Source organism: Trichomycterus rosablanca, chromosome 14 (assembly GCF_030014385.1).
Source record: "Trichomycterus rosablanca isolate fTriRos1 chromosome 14, fTriRos1.hap1, whole genome shotgun sequence".
Classification (NCBI taxonomy): Eukaryota; Metazoa; Chordata; class Actinopteri; order Siluriformes; family Trichomycteridae; genus Trichomycterus; species Trichomycterus rosablanca.
In genome coordinates, this window is record NC_086001.1 from 13,643,508 (window position 1) to 13,669,112 (window position 25,605).

The 25,605-nt window shown below is 39.7% G+C and overlaps 1 protein-coding gene across 4 annotated transcripts in view; it reads right to left on the reverse strand.

Moving 5' to 3' along the window:
* Positions 1-25,605, reverse strand: part of LOC134326126 (sodium/potassium/calcium exchanger 2-like) — a 129,879-nt gene that overhangs the window by 22,152 nt on the left and 82,122 nt on the right. For 3 of the 4 annotated variants that reach the window (XM_063008336.1, XM_063008335.1, XM_063008334.1), the window contains 3 exons: positions 14,146-14,184; positions 7,968-8,076; positions 5,475-5,489 (listed from right to left, as the gene is read on the reverse strand). In XM_063008336.1, the coding sequence (XP_062864406.1) occupies positions 5,475-5,489; positions 7,968-8,076; positions 14,146-14,184 (163 nt within the window). The remainder of the gene's footprint in view (positions 1-5,474; positions 5,490-7,967; positions 8,077-14,145; positions 14,185-25,605) is intronic. The other variant, XM_063008337.1, reaches the window with a different exon arrangement.

Below are 25,605 nucleotides of genomic sequence, written 5' to 3' on the forward strand. Positions count from 1 at the left end.
CCCCTCACTTGCATGTCTTTGGACTGTGGGAGGAAACCGGAGCACCCGGAGGAAACCCAAGCGGACACAGGGAGAACATGCAAACTTCACACAGAAAGGACCCAGGACCTTCTTGCTGTGAGAGGACAGTGCTACCTACTTATCCACAGTGTAGCTGTGTTGAGGGAGGGAAGGTCGGAAGGGGTCTTAACATGGAGCATAGCATGGATCTCCTTACATGATATGGCTCTGTGTGGGAACCTAACACTGGCAGGTGATAAGAAGGACAACCAGGCAATCAGAATTCTACCACGATCAGTGTTTACAGCAGTGTAAAAGAGTGTATGCAATGCCAATGCAGTTTTACATACAAATATGACATGGAATTGGGTTTAGATATAGGAAAAATGACAGTGCACAATGACACAATGACTGTTTATCGCTGAGCAGAAAAATTTAAATATCTATACATATTTTGTGTGTGTGTGTGTGTGTGTGTGCTTTATGTCTTCCATCCTTGTTAAACAGTGATGCTGGTGACCTTGCGGAATAACCTGTACAGTCAGACTGAATCCGCTGCCAGCCACAAAGCTTTTAATATTGATTCAGTCGGGAAGAGACTGTGTGTGTCTGTGAGTGGATGTGTGTTTCAGAGTGTCTATTTATGTGCTGATGTGGACCCTGCCAAAAGTCAATTATTACTGTTTAGATATGTACGCGTGTTTGTGTGAGCGTTCAGTCAATAGGTAAATAGAGAGTACATGTGACTTTCTGTTCGCAATATCTGCCTGTGTGTGTGTGTGTGCTTTTCCAAAATAGACAAACGAGTGCTGGTTCAAGGGGTCAAGCTGAAAAATCAATACCCACTATTCAGCAGGAGTCCAGAGACTATGATTCATACGTACGCACACTGGATGTTGCGGTCGTTTAGCTGAAATATTCACAAGCTTGCTTTATTTATTCTGGAACATCACGCTCAGCTGTGACAGTGTAAAAGTATGTGTGTGAGTCAATATCAGTCTGGCCTCCTTAATCATAAGGGACCTAGCACCAATTAACAAGCTCCAACAATAAATGGGCCGCGGAAACTCTCCGCATGAACAAAGCCACATGTCGTGTGAAATATTTGTTAAGCTTCTCAGGAAAGAAGTACTTTCTCAGTTCTAGGCCCTTGACAATTGGTATTCCTCGGAGGATTTAGTCATTACTAGATGGGTTTAAATCAGGTAGGCAAGAGTAATGCAGAACAGATGCATAATGGACGAAGAAAGTAAAACCTAATCCTGATAATCATGTTATCCTGATGTTAATCAATCTGCATTCCTGCTGCTCATGGCTATATCACTACATCTATTAAGTGTTTAGTTTAACACTTCTGCTCTATGCACAAGTGCAAGAAATGTACGAATTTCACCATCTACAGTCCAAACCATCATTCACGGGTTATGCCAAGTTCACACTACACGACTTTCCAAATCGTCAGGTCGCTGTACAGTTCACACTACACAACTGGATCTCTTGTAATCGGGAGGCTTTCAAGTCAGTGTGGCTTTCACACTACACGACTGATCGGCGATAGGGGATTACACACTACACGAACTATCACCAACTGGAATCGCAGGCGAGCTTCTATGGTCTCCCAAACTACGTTTGGTCACGAAAACAAACGCGAGAAGTGACGAGGGGTTCAATGATACCACATCCAAAAATGCACGTCAACAAGTAGCAAGCGATCAGAGTTTGTGTGCTGATGTGCAGCGTAAAATCAAGGAGAAAAAATAAATGAATCTGAGTGGATTTAGCTACATGAGCAGCATGGATTGTTTTATAGTGAGTTGGAGGTTAATAAATATTTTTCGCAATGCAGCGTTGGTGTTATATTTTGTAGAGAACGATGTGTGTGCGCTTATGTATTCTGATATAAACTATATTATACCCCTGTCCCACCTTTTTACACTCCTCCCCTGCGTTTTCCCTCACCCCGTATCTTGCGTTCTCATTGGCTGTTCGACATAGCACTCACTGCCAGTTGGGCAACTCGGATCCAGATATCTGACATGCTAGAAATCTCGCTTCGGCCGCTCGGATCGAGTTATCGAGTAGTTCACACATAGCGATAGAGAGCCGAGCGTCGATCGCCGAGCGAACACCAAGTTTTTTCCTGAGCCTATCTAGCGCCGACCAGTCGGCGAGCGAAAATCAGGGCGAAAATCGTGTAGTGTGAACTAGGCATTAGAGATTACAAAGAATTTTCTGTGCCTAAAGGGCAAGACCAAAATCTTACATTGAATGCTCGTGACCTTGGATTTCTAAGATGACACTGTATAATACACTTATGCTCCAGTAAAGATTATAACAACATGGCTTTAAGAACTCCCTAGTCGGTAAACAGCTCATCTCTGCATCTACAAATACAAGGAAACAGCCTGATTTACTGTCAACTTGGCTGGCTTGTCTGGCTCATCAAAAACAAACTGACACAAAGTGGATGCATGCAACAAGTCCACCTCTTAAATAAATTAAAATATAAATAAAAAAACAACAGCAACACTTTAACAATATGTGTTCTATAGGACAAAGAAGAAAAGGGCTATCATAACTGTTCTAAAAGCCATATTTACATTGGCGTGTTTTATTTGCAACGGTAACTTGCACAACAGAGAAGACATGTGCATTTTGACAAGGTCAAAATCCATTTTTATTAAACATTTTCCTAAAGCCCCAAATTACTTTGGAATAACTGTTGTATACTTAGATCTGGTACCTACAAAATACTGTATATCCATAAACTTAGCCATACATTTCCTTTATCCCGTAGTATTAACATAGAAGTGGACAAAGTAAATCCTCCAATTAACTTGACCAGAACAGGCAATTGTGCAAGAAAAAGCTCCAGTCTCAAAATCAACAATCAAACAGACAAAGAAAAAAAGGCTTTTTGCAAAGCAGCCTCTAGGCCTTGGGTGATACAAAGCTCACTTGATTGTGGATTAGATATATCAGGCACCCAGGTGACACAGCTGGATAATTTGCTAGTGCATCAGTGCTGGGATTCTGAACTCCCCGAGTTTGAATCTTAGCTCTCCCACCAGTCTGCTAGGATAATAAGTGAGTGGGGTCTGTGCAAAGACCCTGGTTAGCAGTCCGAGGCGGCTATACAGAAGTGGAGGAGCATGGGGATCGGTGCTTGACTCGCTGTGCATGATATTCTGCCTCACATGCAAATCCTCTAAAGTATAGGCGAATAAGAAGCGGTCAAGGGACTGTGAATGCATCAGAGAGAGCGTGGGCCAGGCGAGTACACCCCTCGGACAAGAACCAAATCCCCAGCACTGGAAGACTAGTTGGCAATGCTAATATGAGAAAAAATATGAGAAAAAGGGAGAAAATACATAAATGAAAATGGGGAAAAAAAATTTTTGGCCATAAATGAATGTTCCAATTATATACACAAAGAAAGAAAAGCAGATAAACTACAAGTACATGTAAGCATTTGACTTAAATTAACAGTGACATACATTTGCTAAGGGTTTGTCTAAGTATGCTTTTAACCTCCAGTCAAGAGTCACATCAGGTGGGTCACAGCTCTGCCTTTACAGGGAGGTGGACTCAGTTATATATTGGAAACTGCATTCATATGCCAAATCTGTTTCCATCTAACATTATGGCAAAATCTCTCAGCATCAGAACATGACGGTGTCTGGCTTATCAAGAATAGGTGGCGTGATTACTGGCTGGTTACTAACTAGCATGCACACGGTTTGTAAATCTTCACCATTATTATTATTTTTACATTTACCCATGGATGCATCAGATTTCAACACCCTCTTGATGCAAATGTTGGTGGTATTACGCAAAGAAAAAAAGTATAAAAAATGAAAGAGAAAGTTTGTAGTTTGGTCTATTTTTGGCTCATAATAAAAGAGACAAAAATTCATCTGATGATTCATCAAATCCCACTTAAAACAATCTCCTGCTGCTTCTATTTTTCCAGACACACTGACAGATCTACCCACACAATGCAAGTGATTAACACTGATTCAACCAATTGTTCAAAATCTGTAGTCAGCAAGATCAAACTTTATACTGACAAAAACACCCCTCACCTCCATCGCCTATTATACACTGGGTGGAAAACAAGTACTTTTTTAGTGCACATATCCACTTTAAACGTATACACGACATCTTTTGACTTTGTACAATATGTATTTATAAGCATAATCAAAGACGTGTTTTATTGTTGCTGAAAGTTCCTGTTTAAAAGTCATTTTTAAAAGTTTAGAAGAAGCTGCGTGTATACACCAATCAGGCATAACATTAAAACCACCCCCTGGTTTCTACCCTCACTGTCAATTTTATCAGCTCCACTTACCATATAGAAGCACTTTGTAGTTCTACAATTACTGACTGTAGTCCATCTGTTTCTCTACATGCTTTTTTAGCCTGCTTCAATGCTGTTCTTCAATAGTCAGGACCCCCACAGGACCACTACAGAGTAGGTATTATTTAGGTGGTGGATGATTCTCAGCACTGCTGTGACACTGACATGGTGGTGGTGTGTTAGTGTGTGTTGTGCTTGTATTTTTTTTAAATACCGTGTCCACTCACTGTCCACTCTATTAAACACTTCTACCTAGTTGGTCCACCTTGTAGATGTAAAGTCAGAGACGATCGCTCATCTATTGCTGCTGTTTGAGTTGGTCATCTTCTAGACCTTCATCAGTGGTACAGGACGCTGCCCACGGGGCGCTGTTGGCTGGATATATTTTTGGTTGGTGGACTATTCTCAGTCCAGCAGTGACAGTGAGGTGTTTAAAAACTCCAGCAGCGCTACAACACACACTAACACACCACCACCATGTCAGTGTCACTGCAGTGCTGAGAATCATCCACCACCTAAATAATACCTGCTCTGTAGTGGTCCTGTGAGGGTCCTGACCATTGATGAACAGCATGTAAGGGGGCTAACAAAGCATGCAGAGAAACAGATGGACTACAGTCAGTAATTGTAGAACTACAAAGTGCTAATGTGGAGCTAATAAAATGGACAGTGAGTGTAGAAACAAGGAGGTGATCATAATGTTATGCCATCATTTCATCCTCACAGTAAAATCTAATCACATGCTGACTGGCTGTTTAAATTATTATTATTATTTTAATCCATGTACCATACACAGAGTTTAAAGTAAATAGCTGAAGTAAAGTAATAGCTGAAGTGCTGTTGGATACAAAAATAATTAATACCAAAACAGCAAGACAGTGCTCGCACACACGCACGCACACCAAATGGATGAATAAGATTAGGTTTAGAAACTGGAACTGAGAGTACCGTACATTAAAAAGGGGGACAAACAAAACTTCAAATGAATGCTAATTATCGGTAAGGACAAACAGGTACACACAACCTCAGTGGATGTACAGCGTGATAAATAAATAAGACCATGATGGCACAGAAGGAGAACATGATGAAAAGATTTAGAGAAGAACCCACTCACCAGAGTCAGCAAATTCTGCAGAAACAGTAGACAGACATAAACAACAAGAAGAGAGACAGACAAGAAAAGAGCAAGAAAGTGATAAAACAGACTAGCAGCTACCAAGTTACCAATACATCCAGTGAGACTGAGAGATGAGACGAATATTTCAAGCACATCAAAATACGTATTATTGCATATCATTAAAAGGAGCACTGGTCAATATCTTACTGGTTGTACTATTACAAATGGCATAAAAATATTTTAAAAACATGGTGAAAGATTTCTGAAGTGATTATATCCCTGGTTAAAAATAAACCTGAGAAAACTCAGGATTAGACTTGCTTGTTCACATCCCTCCTTGCAGTCACATAGACACATCTGTAAAAGCACACCATTTTACCTCACCTCTGCTCACAAAGGCAAACATGGCAAACTCTAAATGCTCAAATGCAAGCAAGTTATCTTTTTTTTTTAATGCATTTTCTCCTCATTTTCCTCCCCATTTAGCGCACTCAAATTTGTCTTCCGCTGCTGAGAGATACCAGATTGCATCCGAGGAGAGCACGTCGCTGTACACGCCTCTTCCGACACGTGTACAGCCCTCCTCTTCTCGCCCCTGCATTCTGCACACCACCAATCAGGGTCCTTACACAGCGTATAAAGACCCACCCACCCACACATAGTCCGGCCCCCCACCCTGCAGATACGGTGGCCAATTTATATCCGCTGCAGGCACTGCCAATTTTGCCTGCCAGATGGCGCCCAGCCGACCGGTGGCAACACTGAGTTTCGAACCGAGGAGTTCAGAAACTCTGCGCCGCTGCGCCACCTGCAACTTATCTTTTATACCTTAATCAGTGATATTAAAATCTCACTAGCTACTGTAAATTATATAATTATTACTTTTGAAGAAGATACAATTTTTTTTGTAACATTTTCCAGACTTGTTTTTCAGACAATATTTCACAATATTAAAATACATTTTCCAATTTTTAACCCTTAGCGTGCTGCTAAAAGCACTTTTTTTCTAGTGACCTGACCACAGCCTGCTTCAGGAAGGACCTCCAAGAAGCATTGAAAACAGGTTTGCAAAACAATGGAAACTGCTGGAACATAGAAGACATTATTAAGTATCAAGTGAGCTTTACATTATTATATTTGCATTGGCTTGAAAGCTGCTGTGGAAGAAAAGCACACTTCAAGCATGATGGTCATGGACAAAGATAAAGATGAAGTAGGGGCTTGTTTTTTGTTTAGGGGTGACAAGGTGTTCAGAGCAACACTCAGTTATTGTATACCTACAATGTTTATCTATATAGTAGGTGTATCTTTACAAAAGTAATTTTATTCTGTCTATGTAGTCTTTGTACAATATCTATTTCTAAGCATAATCAAATCCATTTGTGGTATTATTTCTAAAAGTACCTGTTAAAAAGCTCCTTTTTGAAAGTTTGTGCATGTACACTGTACTGTATATCAGAAGCTGCGTGTATCTAAAGTGTAATAAATAATTGCCCTTGCTAAGAAAGACGTCACTTTATCCTCACAGTAAAAGCTAATCACATGTTGTTTTGTGCTGACTGGCTACTTAAACTATTATTATTGTTTATTTTTTTAATCTACAAGGGATTTTCAAGGGATGTTCCCACACTTTTATATTTTCATTGGAAATGGTGAGGGTGGGTGGGAGTAGTAATTGGTCGTGTCTGAGAGACTGGGAGACGCTTATAGTCCGAATTTAGCGCCATCTGATTTCCATCTGGGCAGCTCAAAGAAGCTTTAAGGGGAAGAAGATTTTCATGTGATGATGATGTGAAAGCAGCGGTGCATCAGTGGCTACGCACTCAATGAAAAACATTTTTTGCTGATGGCATTAAAAAGTTGGGAAAAATGCATCAGAAAGTGACTGTAGAAAAGTGTCAGATGTCAGTAGTTCTTAAAATTCTTAATAAATAGAGTTTAAAGTGTGGAAACTTTTTGAAGAGCCCTTGTATGTACCATATACAAAGTTTAAAACTTGTTTTCAAGACAATATTTCACAATATTAAAATACATTTCACAATATTTAAGGCTTAGCATGCTGCTAAAAGCACTTTTTAGTGACCTGGCCACAGCCTAGTTAAAATTAATATTTCTATAATAAACAGATCAAAGAACAATACAAGCACTGAAAATGGGTTTGGTAAGTGCAGACAGTTCATCAGTATATATCAAATGTTTTATGCATTTTAAAATAAGTTAAATGTATACATTTTATCTTTAGGTTTTTGATTTTTAGTAAAATTTAGACTAATTTAGAATATTTTGGATTAGATAAACTTGCACTACACTGGTCTTACAGCTCCAAGAACATAAAACAATAACAACTCTGGACACCACATTTGCAGTGTTACTAAACCATTTTGTTTGTCAAATTATGCACCATATTTTGTGTACACAGGTTTACATTTGGGTTTGAACGCAAATAACATTAACTGTGTGCTCATTTGGGTGAAAGTGTACATGTGTTACCTTCGCTGAGCGGGTCCAGAGTGTGGATCATGAGCTGGAAGATGCTGTTCCTCATCAGGCTGTTGTGCAGTGATGCTGAGCTGCCTCCTCTCTGCAGTCTCGGCTTGGTCTGTCGTCAAAAAAGAAGCATGTCAATCAAAAAGTTCTCTGCTGTGAATGCACAGGCGTTTTACAGCAAAATATCACAGCCCTGATCAGGAGTAGGCATCTAAACTTCTTAAACACACCACATGAAAGATACGGCCAGAATAAAACATCAGCCTTGCTAATATTCAACAGTAAAAGATTAATAGTATGAATAAGTAAAAAATGGAATGAAATTTATCTGCATGAGTGAAAAAGTGCTCTGTTGCATCTGCTGCAGGAATTTGAATTAACATGTCGACTGTTTACATCTGTATCACATGTACCATGTACTAAGCCTATAAGAAATGCATCTCAATTGCATCGCAATCACTTTACTGTAGTAAGGAGTATGTCTACTTAGTGTGGAAATTGTTCCTATCTGTGAGCGATATAAATTGATGTTTGTTTGGAAGATAAAGCTCTAGATGAAAGATCACGGCATGTTCGTGTTTAAAAGGTCAGCATAAAGAACTGAGGAGCCTGGACATAATGGATGTAAATAGATAACAGGAGATATGGATTGTTCCGAGAACTACGATCAGTTAAAAAGTAAAAACGCACTGGAGATGACGTGCAATAAGCAAAGGTAGATTATGAAGCACCAATTGGCTAGATGGAGTGAGTGATGGTCAAATGATTAATGGACAGGTATACCAGCCCAATCTATTACAGTTTAAAAGAAGGCTTGGTTGGTTGGTATGTAAGTTACTCTCAAGAACAACTGATGCCAAGTTCACACTACACGACTTTCCAAGTCGTCAGGTCGCTGTACAGTTCACACTACACAACTGGATCTCTTGTAATCGGGAGTCTTTCAGGTCGGTGTGTATTTCACACTACACAACTGATCGGTGATAGGGGGTTTCACACTACACCATCTATCACCAACTGGAATCGCAGGCGAGCTTCTCTGGTCTCCCAAACTACGTTTTGTCACGAAAACAAACGCGAGAAGTGACGAGGGGTTTAATGATACCACGTCCAAAAATGCACGTCAACAAGTAGCAAGCGATCAAAGTTTGTGCGCTGATGTGCAGCGTAAAATCGAAGAAGGAAAAATAGGAACAGCATGAATTGTGAGTTGGAGGTTAATAAATATTTTTCGCAATGCAATGTTGGTGTTATGTTTTGTAGAAAATAATAAGATCAGAAATACTGTAAAACTTGTGTGTGTGTGTGCCGATGTATTCTGATAGAAACTATATTATGCCCCACCTTTTTACAACTCCCCACCTGCGTTTCCGCTCACACCGTATCTTGTGTTCTCACTGGCTGTTCGACATAGCACTCACTGCCAGTTGGGCAACTCAGATCCAGATGTTTGACAAGCTAGATATCTCTCTTCGGTCAGAGCCGCTCGGATCGAGTTGTTGAGTAGTTCACACCACGCTGAGCAAACGCCGAGTTGCTCCCGAGCCGGCAAATCTAGCTCCGACCAGTCACCGAGCGAAAATCAGGGCAAAAATCATGTAGTGTGAACTAGGCACAAATTTGATGTGCCTTAAGTGGTTGTAATAACAAACATACCTGTATCTATTATCCTGCTACTTTAGGTGTGTTTTTGGTTTTCGTTTAAGTATTTAGACACTAATTTATGACCAATGGTGTTTGTCTACTCTTGACATACATGTAGTTTCTGCATTTAGCAGACGCTTTTATCCAGAGCGACTTACAAAAGTCCTTCAACAGTAAACATTTCCTACTTTAGTTTAAGTAGACAACAGTCCAAGGATACAAATCTGCTGAAACCATGTTAGAACCCTGTGCTTAGTAAAGAGGTGGGTCATTTGAAGACCCAGAAGAAGTGTGTGAGAGACTCAGACGTTCACTCAGATGTTCAGATGTACATACTTTTTAGGAAAGTGCTGTGGTGCATTGCTTTTTGGGACCATTTTCCTGGAATTTCTAGGACCTGGACTTCAGATACGCAGTGACTGTTCAATGTTTATAACTGTTTAAATTATTAACGATTATTCATGGACTAAAGGCTGGTGGGCCACATAAATCATTAAGGCAAGCCACATCTAGCCTGTGGGCAGCCTGATGAATAACTCTGGTTTAGAGTGTAAAGCATAAGGGTTATGATTAGTGAGGGAGGGTTTGAGTTTGACTGCAAAAATCTGCCATTTAGGTTGGTTGAGAGCATCGTTGACTTCAGCACCATGGTAACAACTTAGTGCTATTTGAAGGAGTCAGCTGTACAGCCACATGCACATGTGGGGGTGTTAAATACAGGAGAGTTTAAAGGTACAATATTTCCAATTAAAATAAATCCGTTGCTAAGAGGTGCATAAAATGTATTTATAAAAATAACATATATGCTGTCAACTTTGTGGGAAAAGTTTGAGCCATTAAGACATGGTTTGAGAAGTTTGATGTGTCAGAACCCAGGGTGTCTTTACACAGTCCGGACCTAAACCGCACTGACCACCTTGGGGTTGATTTGGAACACTGACTGGCAGCCAGGATGCGTATTAATTTTTCAGATTTCCAAAACTAATGTGTACACAGAGAGGTCAAGAGGTGCTGCTGATGCCAGCAAGTTGCCCTGTCCCAAATATAATACTATACATCGATGTGGCATAACATTATGACCACCTTCCTAATATTGTGTTGGTCCCCCTTTTGCTGCCAAAACAGCCCTGACCCATCGAGGCATGGAGTCTGACACCTTTCTTTATCAGAACCAGCATTAACTTCTTCAGCAGTTTGAGCTACAGAAGCTGGTCTGTTGGATCGGACCACACGGGTCAGCCTTCGCTCCCCACGTGCATTAATGAGCCTTGGCCGCCCACTAGGGTCCTTAGGAGGCTTTGAACCTTGCCTATGGGCATGATTCTACCTGTGTTTTAGTGGATTTCCTTTATGTACTCAAGTTTCCTTCCACTTCCAGAAGGTCTGGTCACTTTAAAGTACCAGTATATGTGAGAGAATAAAATAATTTTTATGTGTTTAGATTCAAGCCTAGTGCCCAATGTTTCACTGGTGTAAGACCGACTGTAAGACAAAGCTATAACTAAATTCTATCACAAATAATGAAATCTGTAGATGTGCCCTAATGCTTTCTGCTCTATTGGACATTTCAGTTTTAAATTATTTAGAAATACTTGAGAGTAAAGTACAACCTGCTCCCTGTAAAACACTAAATAATACGCGTCATATCTTCCCAGCTAATCTTTCATCCATGTCTCTATTGTATTATTTATTAAAAGCATTTCATGGCAAATATAATGGCAAATAATCAGATCAATCTTGGTTTGTGCAGTACCATTTGATCACCACAATGACTGACTGAAAGTAACCCAGTCACCCAGTATAAGCACAACATGTCATGTGGTGTCCACTAAGCTTATTCAGTTCCAACTCCAACAATGATTTGCTTTCAGTGTTGTGAAGAACCAGCAGATTTTAAGCATCAGCACATTATAATAATAGCTGTAATGATGTATTGATTAGTTTTAAACTGACTGTGGAATTGAATCAAGCCAAATTGCTGTATTACACACATGAACAGTTTCATTTTAGAACTGTTGATTAGTTTAAAGGAAATTACTGACTATAATGATTATGACTGAACAGACTGAAACCCACTTTTCCTCTTTTTTTTTTAGCAGATTCTACCACAGGGGGATACAGTATACAGTATTATTCTTAATTAATCTTGGATTCAGATTTAGACCGAATTAATGACATAGTGCGACAAAAAAGGTTTACTTTTGATTTATAAACTAAGGGAGTTGTAGCAACAGGGGCTGTACCCAGGAATTTCAAGGCCCCTGCAGTGTCTTTAAGCCCTTTTTCTGTGTCTAACCTTTTAACTCTAGGCCCCTTGAGGTTCCCTTTAGCAAAGTGTTCCCGAAATCAGTCCCCCACTGCGTGTGATATTTAAAATCAAATGTACTTCGACCAAACTTGCAAGTTTGGCTCCACTTAGCAAGACCTTTGGGACAAATGCAAGAACCACTTCCTTCCTTGACCTCTGGTTCAGTTTTAAAAAATGCTGTGTTTAATAGAGCACTGTTTTTTACACCGATCAGCCATAACATTAAAACCACCCCCTTGTTTCTACTCTCACTGTCCAATTTATCAGCTCCACTTACCATATAGAAGCACTTTGTAATTCTAGAATTACTGACTGTAATCCATCTGTTTCGCTACATAACTTGTTAGCCCCCTTTCATGCTGTTCTTCAATGGTCAGGACCCCCACAGGACCACCAAAGAGCAGGTATTATTTGGGTGGTGGATCATTTTCAGCACTGCAGTGACCCTGACATTAGTGTGTGTTGTGCTGGTATGAGTGGATCAGACACAGCAATTCTGATGGGAGTTTTTAAACATCTCACTGTCCATGCTGGACTGAAAATAGTTCACCAAACAAAAATATATTCGGCCAACAGCGCCCTGTGGACTGCATCCCATGACCACTAATGAAGGTCTAGAAGATGACCAACTCAAACAGCAGCAATAGATGAGCGATCGTCTCTGACTTTACAGTGTCTAATAAAGTGGACAGTGAGTGAGTGGACACGGTATTTAAAAACTCCAGCACAACACACACTAACACACCACCACCATGTCAGTGTCACTGCAGTGCTGAGAATCATCCACCACCTAAATAATATCTGCTCTGTGGTGGTCCTGTGGGGGTCCTGACCATTGAAGAACAGGGTGAAAGCAGGCTAAAAAGGTATGTAGAGAAACAGATGGACTACAGTCAGTAATTGTAGAACTACAAAGTGCTTCTATATGGTACGTGGAGCTGATCAAATGGACAGTGAGTGTAGAAACAAGGAGGTGGTTTTAATCTTATGGCTGATCGCTGTAGCTAATAACTAGTTTTTAATCTCACAATAAGAAGCCAAGCAGTCATTTCTAAAGTACAACAGTGCCATGGGCAAAAACATCCCTGATAAATTTGCAAAAAACTTAGTCTATAAGGGTTAAAAGCCTTTTTTTAGGCTCTAGGACTAAACCAAATACAATGAGCAATATAGTGACCAAACAGACAAAACTGAGCAGGATGGCAACCACTAGGGATTTTAACTACAATTTTTAAGAGCAAAGAAAATTTAAAAAGTTGTATTCGAAAAAAACTGCAGATGTCCCTAGCCTCAGCTTAGGTCAGCATTTATGATGCCACATAAAACACAGCTAATCAAAAGAAACATAAGTGCTCCTCTGACATTTCCTAAAAGGCACGCGGATGATTCGCAAATGTGTTTGGGGTAATGGTCTATGGGCAAACAAATTAAAATTTTGCACAGCAAGGGTATAATTATGTCTTAAAGCTTTTTTGTAGTAAGAACATTATACCAACATAAACCATTTCACTCTGCAGAGCCACAGACCTGGCCAGGGGTCCACACAAACACAGTTTAAGGGAGAGAAGGTCAGACTTGCGATTTGCGATTGCAATGTACAAGATTGGTTGGAGGTGATTTAGTTTGGGGAAGGGTGGTTCACATGGAGCCTGGTGTGGCTCTCTCCACATGCTACGGTTCTGTGTGAGAACCCAAACCTGGCAAGTGGACACGTGTCAAGGGGAGCGCACTGTGATCCAGCTATCCTTGATCAGATTGGGGGTTGCGCAAGCAGCATCGGATTCACAATCGGGATTTGGAAATGACTAGATTGGGAGATAAAGGGTAGAAATCCAGGAAAACGTATTTGTCAATAAGCAAAAGCTGTTGTTTAGTTTATGTAGTTGGATGATCTTGTACATAGTTAAAAAGAAACAGAATTTAGACATAGTTCTGGTTTAAACCCATTAAAGATGGTAAGATCTAAAAATGGTTTCTGATTAAATCCGTCCTAATCAGTTGGTTGAAATTCCCTTACATTGATGTATCTCACCTAAATATGTAATTTGAAAAATGGAAATGAGTTTAGCATTGCTGTTAGATGTTATTACTTTTAAGAGTAATGTTGGTGTTAGAATAACTTAGTAAATGAAGTAATCACACCACAGGATTAAATGCATGGGGCTGAACGCTACCCTACATACAATAGACATACAACAAACACAAACAAAAGACATAGACGCAACCTACCGATAGTTTGCTCTCGTCCTCCGTCGGCACTGGACTGGGCTTTAAGAAATAATAAAGAGGGAAAAAAAGACAAGAGACAAGGACATCAGACAGGCACATAAATACACCAGTAATGACTTTACATTGACATACGTCATAAAATACAATTAAAACATATAACACAACATGTAACAAGTAACATGGTAGTATTATATTTACTAATAAATACTTATAGTGAGCAGTGACTCAGTGGTATAATAGAAATGATGAGTTTTAATAGTCTTGCCTTGGACCCTTTCACTAGTAGGTACTTAAAGAGACACAAGTATTTATTCATTACACTTCGTGATTTATTCAATAAATACATGCAGTGTTAATACTGCACAGTATGAATAGCGCTTGGTATGAATTGCACGGCATGAATGACTGCTGTATTTTTTACAGTTCTTTTTCCACTTTTCCCTGATTAATACAGAAACCCACACACATTCATTCACAATCACGCCTTAGCTAGAGAAGCCAATCAATTCACTAGCATGTTTAGAGAGCTAAAAAATTAAGTACTTTGAGTACACTTAATGACTAAGAGTCCCTAATGCTAGCTGGTACCAAAACCACTTACTGTGGTACCAAGCCACTTTAAAACAAAATGTATAATATGCACACTTACTAAATACTCCAAATTCTACAAACAAACATGAACAGAAATACATCTATATTAATTTCTACTCTTCCAAGTGATCTTCCTAGACATGTCAGGATTGTGGATTGAGGATCAAACCTAGGTCCCCAGTACCTGCACCTCTGCTGCCCAACACATCAACAATACACTGATCAGCCATAACATTAAAACCACCTCCTTGTTTCTACACTCACTGTCCATTTTATCAGCTCCACTTACCATATAAAAGTACTTTGTAGTTCTACAATTACTGACTGTAGTCCATCTGTTCCTCTACATACGTTTTACTGCTTTTACCCTGTTCTTCAATGGTCACCCACAGAGCAGGTATTATTTAGGTGGTGGATGATTCTCAGCACTGCAGTGACACTGACATGGTGGTGGTGTGTTAGTGTGTGTTGTGCTGGTATGAGAAAATCAGATACAGCAGTGCTGCTGGGGTTTTTAAATACCGTGTCCACTCACTGTCCACTCTATTAGACACTCCTACCTAGTTGGTCCACCTTGTAGATGTAAAGTCAGAGACGATCGCTCATCTATTGCTACTGTTTGAGTTGGTCATCTTCTAGACCTTCATCAGTGGTCACAGGACGCTGCCTACGGGGCGCTGTTGGCTGGATATATTTTTGGTTGGTGGACTATTCTCAGTCCAGCAGTGACAGTGAGGTGTTTAAAATCTCCATCAGCGCTGCTGTGTGTGATCCACTCATACCAGCACAACACACACTAACACACCACCACCATGTCAGTGTCACTGCAGTGCTGAGAATGATCCACCACCTAAATAATACCTGCTCTGTGGGGGTCCTGACCATTGAAGAACAGCATGAAAGGGGGCTAACAAAGCATGTAGAGAAAAAGATGGACTACAGTCAGTAATTGTAGAACTACAAAGTGCTTCTATATGGTACGTGGAGCTGATAAAATGGACAGTGAGTGTAGAAACAAGGAGGTGGTTTTAATGTTATGGCTGATCGGTGTATATAGAACACATCTGGGCTCAATATCCATGTCTGGATGAGTAATTGTACCACCCTTTCCCCAGACTCTGGATGCTTGCTAATTTAGGACTGGTTTTACACACACCTAAACAGGGACGAGCGTTTTGGCATTAGTGCTTAGCGCTACATTAGCTGAGCTAAGGTTTCTGGAAGGTCATTTCCCACTGATGCTAAATGAGGAAAAATCTATTCCATACCTCTTGATGCAAAGCTCCCCCAAAAGACTATACTGAACTGTAGTCTGAGAGGGCAAAATAACTGCTAAAAATACAGCTGGCCATCATGGACCAGCAGAACTGCAACAGACTGAGCTTACACATTTAGCCCCAGACGGGTCATGGTAGACTTCAAAGCTACAATCAGCAGACGGCTTGATGTGAGCGCTCAATAATCGATTTCATTTGCATTTTACACCATCTTCAATTTGGTGTCCAGGACTACATAAACATGTTCTCAGAACACTGAGAAGTCAGCATGAAGGATATAACATTCTGCTTATAAATTAATTATAAGAACTTCTTTGGATGGGTGAATTGGTAACATAGCAGGTAGAATGGGTACAGCACAGCAGCATGGGTCCTGGTGACATGGGTTGGTTCCTCATAAAGTAAGTTTGTAAAAGTTTCACGTTCTTTATGTGTGGGCTTTTAGTTTTCTTCTACTTCCTAAAATCATGCAGAAAAATGATTGGCTGCTTTTAGCTGTCCCTAGCTCTAAGTACTTAAGCGAATGGGATAAATCGATGCCCTATCAAGGGTGTATTTCCGCAATGCAGTCATTGTTTTCATGAAGCACTGCAGCTGCTCTTTTAAAGTGATGGGGTCTTGGATTTGCGTAGTCACATTCTAAGTGATTTAATCATAATATAATGATATATTAGTCAATTCTAACTATCTAAAGTGAGTGTATGGGCAAGTAAGTGGGCAATTGCACCACTTCTGAAATGTATTCCTGTTATGTGTTCTGTTTTGTGCCAACCCCACTGCAACCTTAGAGGGTCAAGGTAGATTCCCCCCCCCCACAATTTTCTCCCCTAGTCTAGTCGCGTCCAATTACCCTGAATGCATCCTCTATACTGATTCGACCCTTCACCGCTGACTGAGGACGCCTCTCAACTGACATATGCCCCCCCCCCCCCCGGCAAGTGCAGTCAGTACAGACTGCATTTTTCACCTGCACGAGTCAAGTTCATACACCGACATGCACTGTGCATGGAGGGCCACACCCCCATCAGCATTATTCCTCAGCCCTGTGCAGGCGCCATCAGTCAGCCAGCAGGGGCCGCACTTGCACCAGTTATGAGGACCTATGATCCGACTTTTTTTCCCCCTAACCCTATGAACAACAGCCAATCGTTGTTCATGCAGCCGCCCAGCCCAGTCGGAAGGCAGAGCTGAGATTCGATACAACTTATTCGAAACCCGAACTCTTGTTTGCTAGCATACTTTACCGTTGCACCACCTGAGCGGCCCTCAAGTTACATTTTAATGTCAGAAATGCATGCTACTGTGGTAAATATTTTAAATTAAAGCAATACCCTTGGTTTGGTTAGTATTCTAACAGTACATTGTACTTAGTATGCTATTAAACACAGCCGTTAAGGGCTCACAAGTGTTACATAGCTGTGCTGTTTTTTGCTGGTCACTGTTTGGCAGGGGTTTTTGGTCTGTTGGTCCTGGAGTCTATAAAATTGCTTTGAGACAATGCCCATTGTAAAAAGTGCTATACAAATAAATTTGACTTGACTTGACATTTAGTTATGCTGGTTAACCTGTTTGCGATGTTAATAAACCATTACATTTATTTTTTTGGCTGGTTATGCTGTTTTTTCTTCATCACTGATCAGCATTTAATGTGCTTTAAAGACAAAACCCAGGTAAACCCACCTCCCAGGTAAAATCAGCATCCAGTCAGTATTTGGCAGCAGAATCTACTTAAACCAGCAACGAGGTATTGTTGGTCTTAAACATACAACAACTGATGGTCGCATAAAGGGGGTCAGTGACCGGCAAATTGCATTGGTGACCATCAAAAACCAGCATAAAACCATGGTTAGTTACATTACAGACTGGCATTCATTGCATTTAAAACATTAATAACTGCCCTGCCCAATTGGAACCAGAAATAGCACAGTGTCTGGTAGAAAAAAACTTCCTTTATTTAGCAGGGAAAGTACTTCTACGCCTGTCTTTAAAATAAACATAAAATTCACTTTATGTTGATTAGCTTGAGCTACAAAACATTGTAATTATTTATAAGCTTTTAAGGTGCAGGGCACTTTAAAGTAAACTTAAATGTAATAAAATTTGGCCACAGTATTTAGTCATGGCTATTTGATTTGCCATTTTAACCGCTCTGAAAAAGCAATCATGCACCGAAAACAGACACAAACAACAAATTAAGCCACTCAATAATTAATGACCTGATTTTTTTTTTAAGTAGAACTCATTACAGGAGACTAATTGTGGCACCTAATTACAGCCCTTATAGACAACAGGACAAGTGCAGAGCTCTGCCCACCCAAAACACCTATCTGCTCCCAGCCGAATTCTATAAAATTTACCTAGATGACATGTAACACTACACCAGTCTATTCAGGTTCAAATTATAACATCAGAATTGCAATGTTATCAACAATATTAATGAATCTGCAGTGGAAAGCAGCACTGCAAAATAAGAAATCCAGAATTTACGTTTTACCACCACTTCATCCTGGTCAGAGTCACATTGGGTCTGTTTTCCCAGGAATCACTGGGTGCAATGCAGTAACACACCCCGGACAGTGCGCCAATCCATCACAGCCATCCTCTCCCCTCTGGCATAGCCAGACATGCCTGCATGCAGATGCCTGATCGGCTGATAGCACCACTTTGATCCAAGATTTGAACCCTGGATCCCAGCAGTAGTGGGCTAGAGTAACTATTTAATCTTCAGTTTCCAAAAATATAATTTCCTCTTTGGATTTTTTTAATTAGTTGTGTTGTAGTTTGTTTCAGTATGGGTTTAATATTTAAATTCAGTTTAGTTTTTATAGTTAGCTTTAATTTTATAAACTCTTTGGTAAAGGTCATAAAAATAGCTAAAAATCACACACACACACACACACTACTTTTTTTTAACAAACCCACAGGGGGTGCACTTACTAGCACTTTTTAAATGTACACTGATTAGCCATAACATTAAAACCACCTCCTTGTTTCTACACTCACTGTAGTTCTACAATTACTGACTGTAGTCCATCTGTTTCTCTGCATGCTTTGTTAGCCCCCTTTCATGCTGTTCTTCAGTGGTCAGGACCCCCACAGGACCACCACAGAGCAGGTATTATTTGGGTGGTGGATCATTCTCAGCACTGCAGTGACACTCACATGGTGGTGGTGTGTTAGTGTGTGTTGTGCTGGTATGATTGGATAATACACAGCAGCACTGATGGTCTAAAAGATGACCAACTCGAACAGCAGCAATAGATCATCTCTGACTTTACATCTACAAGGTGGACCAACTAGGTAGGAGTGTCTAATAGAGTGGACAGTGAGTGGACACGATATTTAAAAACTCCATCAGCACTGTTGTGTCTGATCCACTCATGGACAGGGAGTGTAGAAACAAGGATTTTTAATGTTATGGCTGATTAGTGTATATAAACAAAATTGAACCAGCATGAATCATTTAAAATAAGAATTAATGCAATCTTCTTCTATGCAAAGTGCTACGACTGGTAAAAGAAATGTCAAACATATAAATTATCAGCTACAATTATTAATACACATGATTTCTGCTACAGATCATAGTGATCGTAAGTACAGCATATGGCATTAGATTTAAAGGGTGCATTTGCAGATTTTATACCAGTGACTCACCCAGCAGTCGTCATATATACACACACACACACACACACACACACACACACACACACACACACACACACACACACACACACAGCCTTGTCCTTTTGGAAAGCACACAAGTTCTGCCCTCCTTTCCAGTTGACTGCTAATTGACCATCTGAAAAAGCTAAGAGTCAGTGCACTCATTCTGATAATTAGCCTTTCAAAAAATTTCATTACTAAACCTAATTGCAATCAGCTCTTTTTTTTACTTCACAAAGTAATGCAGGTTGGTAACAAGCCAGGTTTGCATCAAATTCAGACTCGTATTTAAATTGACTACATTATTAGTTCAAAAACTCTTACACAAACTATTGTGATGTTTAACAAGCACAACAGTTTTACTATGGACATTTAAAACAGTTTAAATGTGTTAGATTCTGGGATGGTCTGTTTAGGTGCAGTGCATTTTGTGCAGTATTTGTGCTAGCAAGTACTGATTGGAAAGACACTTTTAGTCTGTAAATGTAAAAACCTGAGCTGTATGTTCAGAAAAATCTTGTTATATTTATTTATTTATTAGGATTTTAACGTCATGTTTTATACTTTGGTTACATTCATGACAGAAACGGTAGTTATTCGATACACAAGGTTCATCAGTTCACAAGGTTATATCGAACACAGTCATGGACAATTTTGTATCTCCAATTCACCTCACTTGCATGTCTTTGGACTGTGGGAGAAAACCGGAGCTTCCGGAGGAAACCCACACGGACACGGGGAGAACATGCAAACTCCACACAGAAAGGACCCGGACCACCCCACTTGAGGGATCAAACCTAGGACCTTCTTGCTGTGAGGCGACAGTGCTACCCACTGAGCCACCATGCTGCCCAAAACCTTGTTATATGAATAATCTCAACCCTGATGACTTTAACACGCATTATGATGGGCAAAACTACTGGATGATAGTTTACACTGTACGAATACTGTAACAATGTGGACGACAAACAAATCAATTTAAGTTTCCTTCAACCAGTAAATTAAAACCTTTATAATAACAGCACTTATTATAACAGTAATTTTAATAGTATGAAAAAGTATTACATTTCATTTTCAAGTGCTATTTACATTTACGGCATTTAGCAGATGCCTTTATCCAAAGTGACTTACATTACTGTGACAGTATACAGTCTGAGCAATTGAGGGTTAAGGGCCTTGCGCTCAAGGGTGCAACCTGGCAGTGGTGGGGCTTCAACCAGTGAACTTTTGATTACTAGTCCAGTTCCCTAACCGCTCAGCTACAACTGCCCTATGCTATGAAAAAGAAATTGCATTCCTGCTGATTTCATCTGTTGTCATATATTTCTAACAGAATGATTTCATGATAAAGGAATCTTAAGCTTAAACATGGCATTCGGTCAGTATTATTAATTATTAATGGCATACACACAAATGCATAAAAAATTTGTGTAATAACACAGTACTGTTTGCAGTAAAGCAAGCCCTACACCGTTAGGATGTTGTTCTTGGGTTCTTAGATTTATATGCACAACTGTTATGGTGTTCAATTTTTATGGTTTCAAAAGTGTGTTGTAATATAACAGAGGACTTTTATATCAGCTGTAGGAGATAGCTGTAGTTTTTTGTATAACACTTGTTCCTGCTGTGTTCAGATAAACCTGCAACTCTTTGCGATTGTGATGTTTGACAGGATAGGGATGTTTCCAGTGTTTGCTTTTGTTTTGTAGCTTCTTCCATTCAAGCCAAAGAAGAATGGAAGAAGCTACAAAACCATAAACCATGGAAAGCGTTTATTCCAAAATAAATCTGTCCCAGAACTTCATCTTTCCATCCATCCATCCATCCATCCTAATCTAATCTAATCTAATCTAATCTAATCTAATCTAATCTAATCTAATCTAATCTAATCTAATCTATCCATCCATCTATCCATCCATCCATCTATCTATCTAATAACAAAACCTTTTCGAATAATACCCTATTAGCATGAGATTTTTTTATTTGTACTCTGGCAGGATTATCATCTAAAACTTTATGTAACCTTCACACAGGTTTTGTTTTTTAATAGTGTCCACATTCCTCAATCAATGTCATTTGTTAAAACATCTATAATTATTTATAGGGAAACGAGCATAAAACCCTTGTTCTCATAAACATGGACACACTTTTAACTGTTGTCTTTGCTAAAATCCTGCCATACACAGTTTACATGGCATAATAATATAATGGATATGATTAGCTTAAAGCTGTAAAGCTGAACATTTAGTTAAGATGTAAGGATGCCTAAAGCATATTTTATTAATAGTGGTCTGCATAGCTAAAAAGATGCCACTTTTGCACTGCAATCACTAATTTTACCCATAACAATAATAATTCCATAAAAACTACACCAGAACACCAAACAAGAAATGCTTTTTTATGTCTGTCCTATCTTAAAGTAATGGTTATAGCTCATGCTATACAGTTGTTTCAATTAAAGGTGTTTAACCTATGAAGGACAATCTGTCAGAAGTGGTGTGAGATAGTGGGTCACATAAATACAATACAAAATGCTTAAAATGGTCTCTCCTGGCATTAGCAATGCACCTCCTAAGTGCTAATATTAGTAGCAATAAAATAAATGGACTGCTTGTAACACAACCTCATTTTACTTTGTTTATTTGTGAAATAGCATCTTGTATCATTTCCATGCTGCCTGTGCCATTTTGCTCTTGTCATTTGTATTTGCAGCAATACTGTAACTAGCCAGTGACTAAACCTCATATTTCATAAGCAGGAGAAGCAACTTTCTCTCAAGGCCGCCACCCCCCTTCCCAAACACAGTGTTCTCTCCATTCCCTGGTTTAAATGCTTGCCTGAATTGAGCAGCTGGCCATTAACATTTATTATAAGTGAGTTTTAGGTTTTCTGCTTTTGCGCAATGATGTTATTGCCCATGATGATCGTACGTACAGATCATTTGCCACTAGAATGTTTAAGGCATAAAGATTGTAGCACACATTGTTCGGGCAGGATCATATAAATATATAATGCATATACTATATGGGGAAGCTGTGCCCTTGGTGCAGTGCTTTACAATGCTTACTACATTAGTTTATTAGCTCATCTTTTAAAATAGCTCTTATTGATTGGGCCTCAAATTTCTCCCTAGCTATGCCTGTCTCTGTCCCAACCTCCCCCACAGCCTTTAGCACAGGTGACCTTGCTACTCTGAGACTAGAATTTCCTTTAAACACACACACACATTTAGCTAATTAATGAAATAAGATATAGTCACACACTCACTAATTAAATGTTTTCTTAAAAATAAATACAATTGTGGTTTAGAGATACTGTTTCAGTACAGGTGCTACAATGTATTACTGACTATGTCTGTCAGACTCTTTCCAAGATGACAGAGCAAACACCTGAGAGAAACATTTGTAGACAGTTTGTTTTCTGTGCACATCCTTATAATTCAGAATGAACTAATCACATTTAAACTCTTATTTAATTGTAGTCAATACACCCTTGCCATCAATTTGTGATTTTGTGTCTTACAGCAAAAGCCATGGTCTGCAAAAATGCAAAGGGATCTCACAGTTGCTGAATCAGTCATGAGAAAAGTACAAAAAAGGTACAAAAATAAAAAATTGCTACAATGTTTGTAAGAACTAGTCCCTCCAAAACAGATGAAAACACAAGACAAAACTAGTCTGGGTGGCTGCCAAGTGGCCTACAGCAACATTAAATAAGCTGTAGGAATTTCTGACAAGTATTGGTTGTATACGAGATGTAACAGCAATCTCCTGTATTCTTCATGTCTGGGTTGTGGGGTAGGACGGCAAGAAAAACATACAAGCCCAGCTACATTTTGCAAAAACCTACATTAGGTCTGTCAAAATGCATGTGGGGAAATGTTTTATTGTCTGATGAGACCAAGGCTGAACTGCGCATCACCAAAAGAACACCATAGAGTGATGGCAGCAATACGCTTTGGGGCTGTTTATTCAACTGGAACTAAGGCAGTAGTCAAGGTGGAAAGAATAAAAATCGGTTCCAAATATCAGTCAATTTTGGAACAAAACCTTCAAAGCTGAAGAGGATTTTCACCTTTCAGCATGACAATGACCCAAAGCATACCTCCACATCAACAAAAGAATGGCTTCACCAGAAGAAAATCAAAGCATCGGAATGGCCAAGCCAAAGCCCAGACCTGAATCCAATAAAAAAGTGGGGAAATTATTCATATTTTACGTTACAAAAACCTGCCACTGTAACATTTACATTTTCGGCATTTAGCAGACGCTCTTATCCAGAGCGACTTACAGAAGTGCTTCCATAGTGAACATTACCATACTCTAGTTTAAGTAAACAACAGTCGAAGGATACAAATCTGCTGAAACCCTGTTAGAACCAATGTTTTTTTTTTCTTTTAATGCAGGGAATAAATACGGGCATTAGTAAGTACATGTCAGCTTAAGTGCTTAGTAAAGAGGTGGGTTTTCAATCGTCTTTTGAGGACAGCAAAAGACTCAGATGTTCGGACAGACAGTGGAAGTTTGTTCGATCACTTGGGTGCCAGTACAGAGAAAAACCTTGAGGCCCGTCTTCCTTGAGTCCTGGGTGGAGGATCAAGTCGAGCAAGACTAGCGGCTCGGAGGTTGCATGGTACAGGGCCAGTGATAGCTCAGTGGTTAAGGTACTGGACTAGTAAACAAAAGGTTGCCGGTTCAAGCCCCGCCACCACCAAGTTGCCACTGTTGGGTCCCTGAGCAAGGCCCTTAACCCTCAATTGCTCATTGTGTAAGTCGCTTTGGATAAAAGCGTCTGCTAAATGCTGAAAATGTAAATGTAAAATGTAAAATGTACAGAGCGGGGTTTGATTAGACCTTGAAGGTAACTTGGGGCTGGTCCATTTTTGGCTTTGTAGGCGAGCATCAGTTTTAAACTGAATGCGTGCAGCTACAGGAAGCCAGTGAAGAGAATGCAGCAGTGGGGTGATGTGGCAGTGGGTGTGTAGACTTCCACTGTAATAACATTTTAACTTTTGTTCACATAGAAACCAGGTTAAAGTAAGTAATTTCTTATGCTGTTTTACTCATCTTTAGCTGGTTCAAGGCATCTGTTCCATATTTTTCATAATTCTCTTTTACAGCTGTGCAGCATAGCACAATATTTTATATTATCATGATGCATCCTCTGAGAAGATCATTAGCTACACAGCAAATTTTTTAAATTAAAGATACCTTAAAATGCTGCCTACTAAGATGCCTTATTTCGAAGATATATACTGACTGTATAGCGAGGGAGCATCCGATGTTTCTTCAGTGGTGAAGGCAATCCTAGCATTCAGTGCGGCACAACTTTTCTCACAAAATATGATGAACAAATGCAGAGCAACGAACGACGTTCTCTTCAAATGTTAATAAATTCTTATTCATTTGTATAAAGGTGCACAAGTGACATTTATTTGCAAATTCAGGCTTGTCAGTGACAATTTAATGTTAGCTGGCATGCTAGCGGTTTGTGCCGCCTCAGCCCTTTGGTTTGAATCACCTGAAGCTAATGGTGTTAACTTAGAAAGTAAAAACTGCAGTGGCGTAATCGCCGTAATCTCTGTCTAAGTAGTGCATCTAAATAATCTTCCTTACGTTTGATGCCTTATTAGAATCCTCTCTACTTAGACAGCTGCCTAAAGTAGGCAGCTCACTAGGTTTTCAATCAGACACAAGGTCTACAATTTGTGGAAATTAACACAAACGCAGCATTACAGAGCTGTCAACGTACAGCCATTGCAACCACCATGAAAAAACTGCTTGATGTAAGTTACTACAAACTAAAAAATATAAAAATATTTTTTGTATGACAGTAATTTGCTAACTTTGTTAGCACCTCCAGCAACTGCCAGCTCCGGTGTGTGTGAAGTGCCCAGCTCTACACACGCACATTTCTATTCATCATTTAG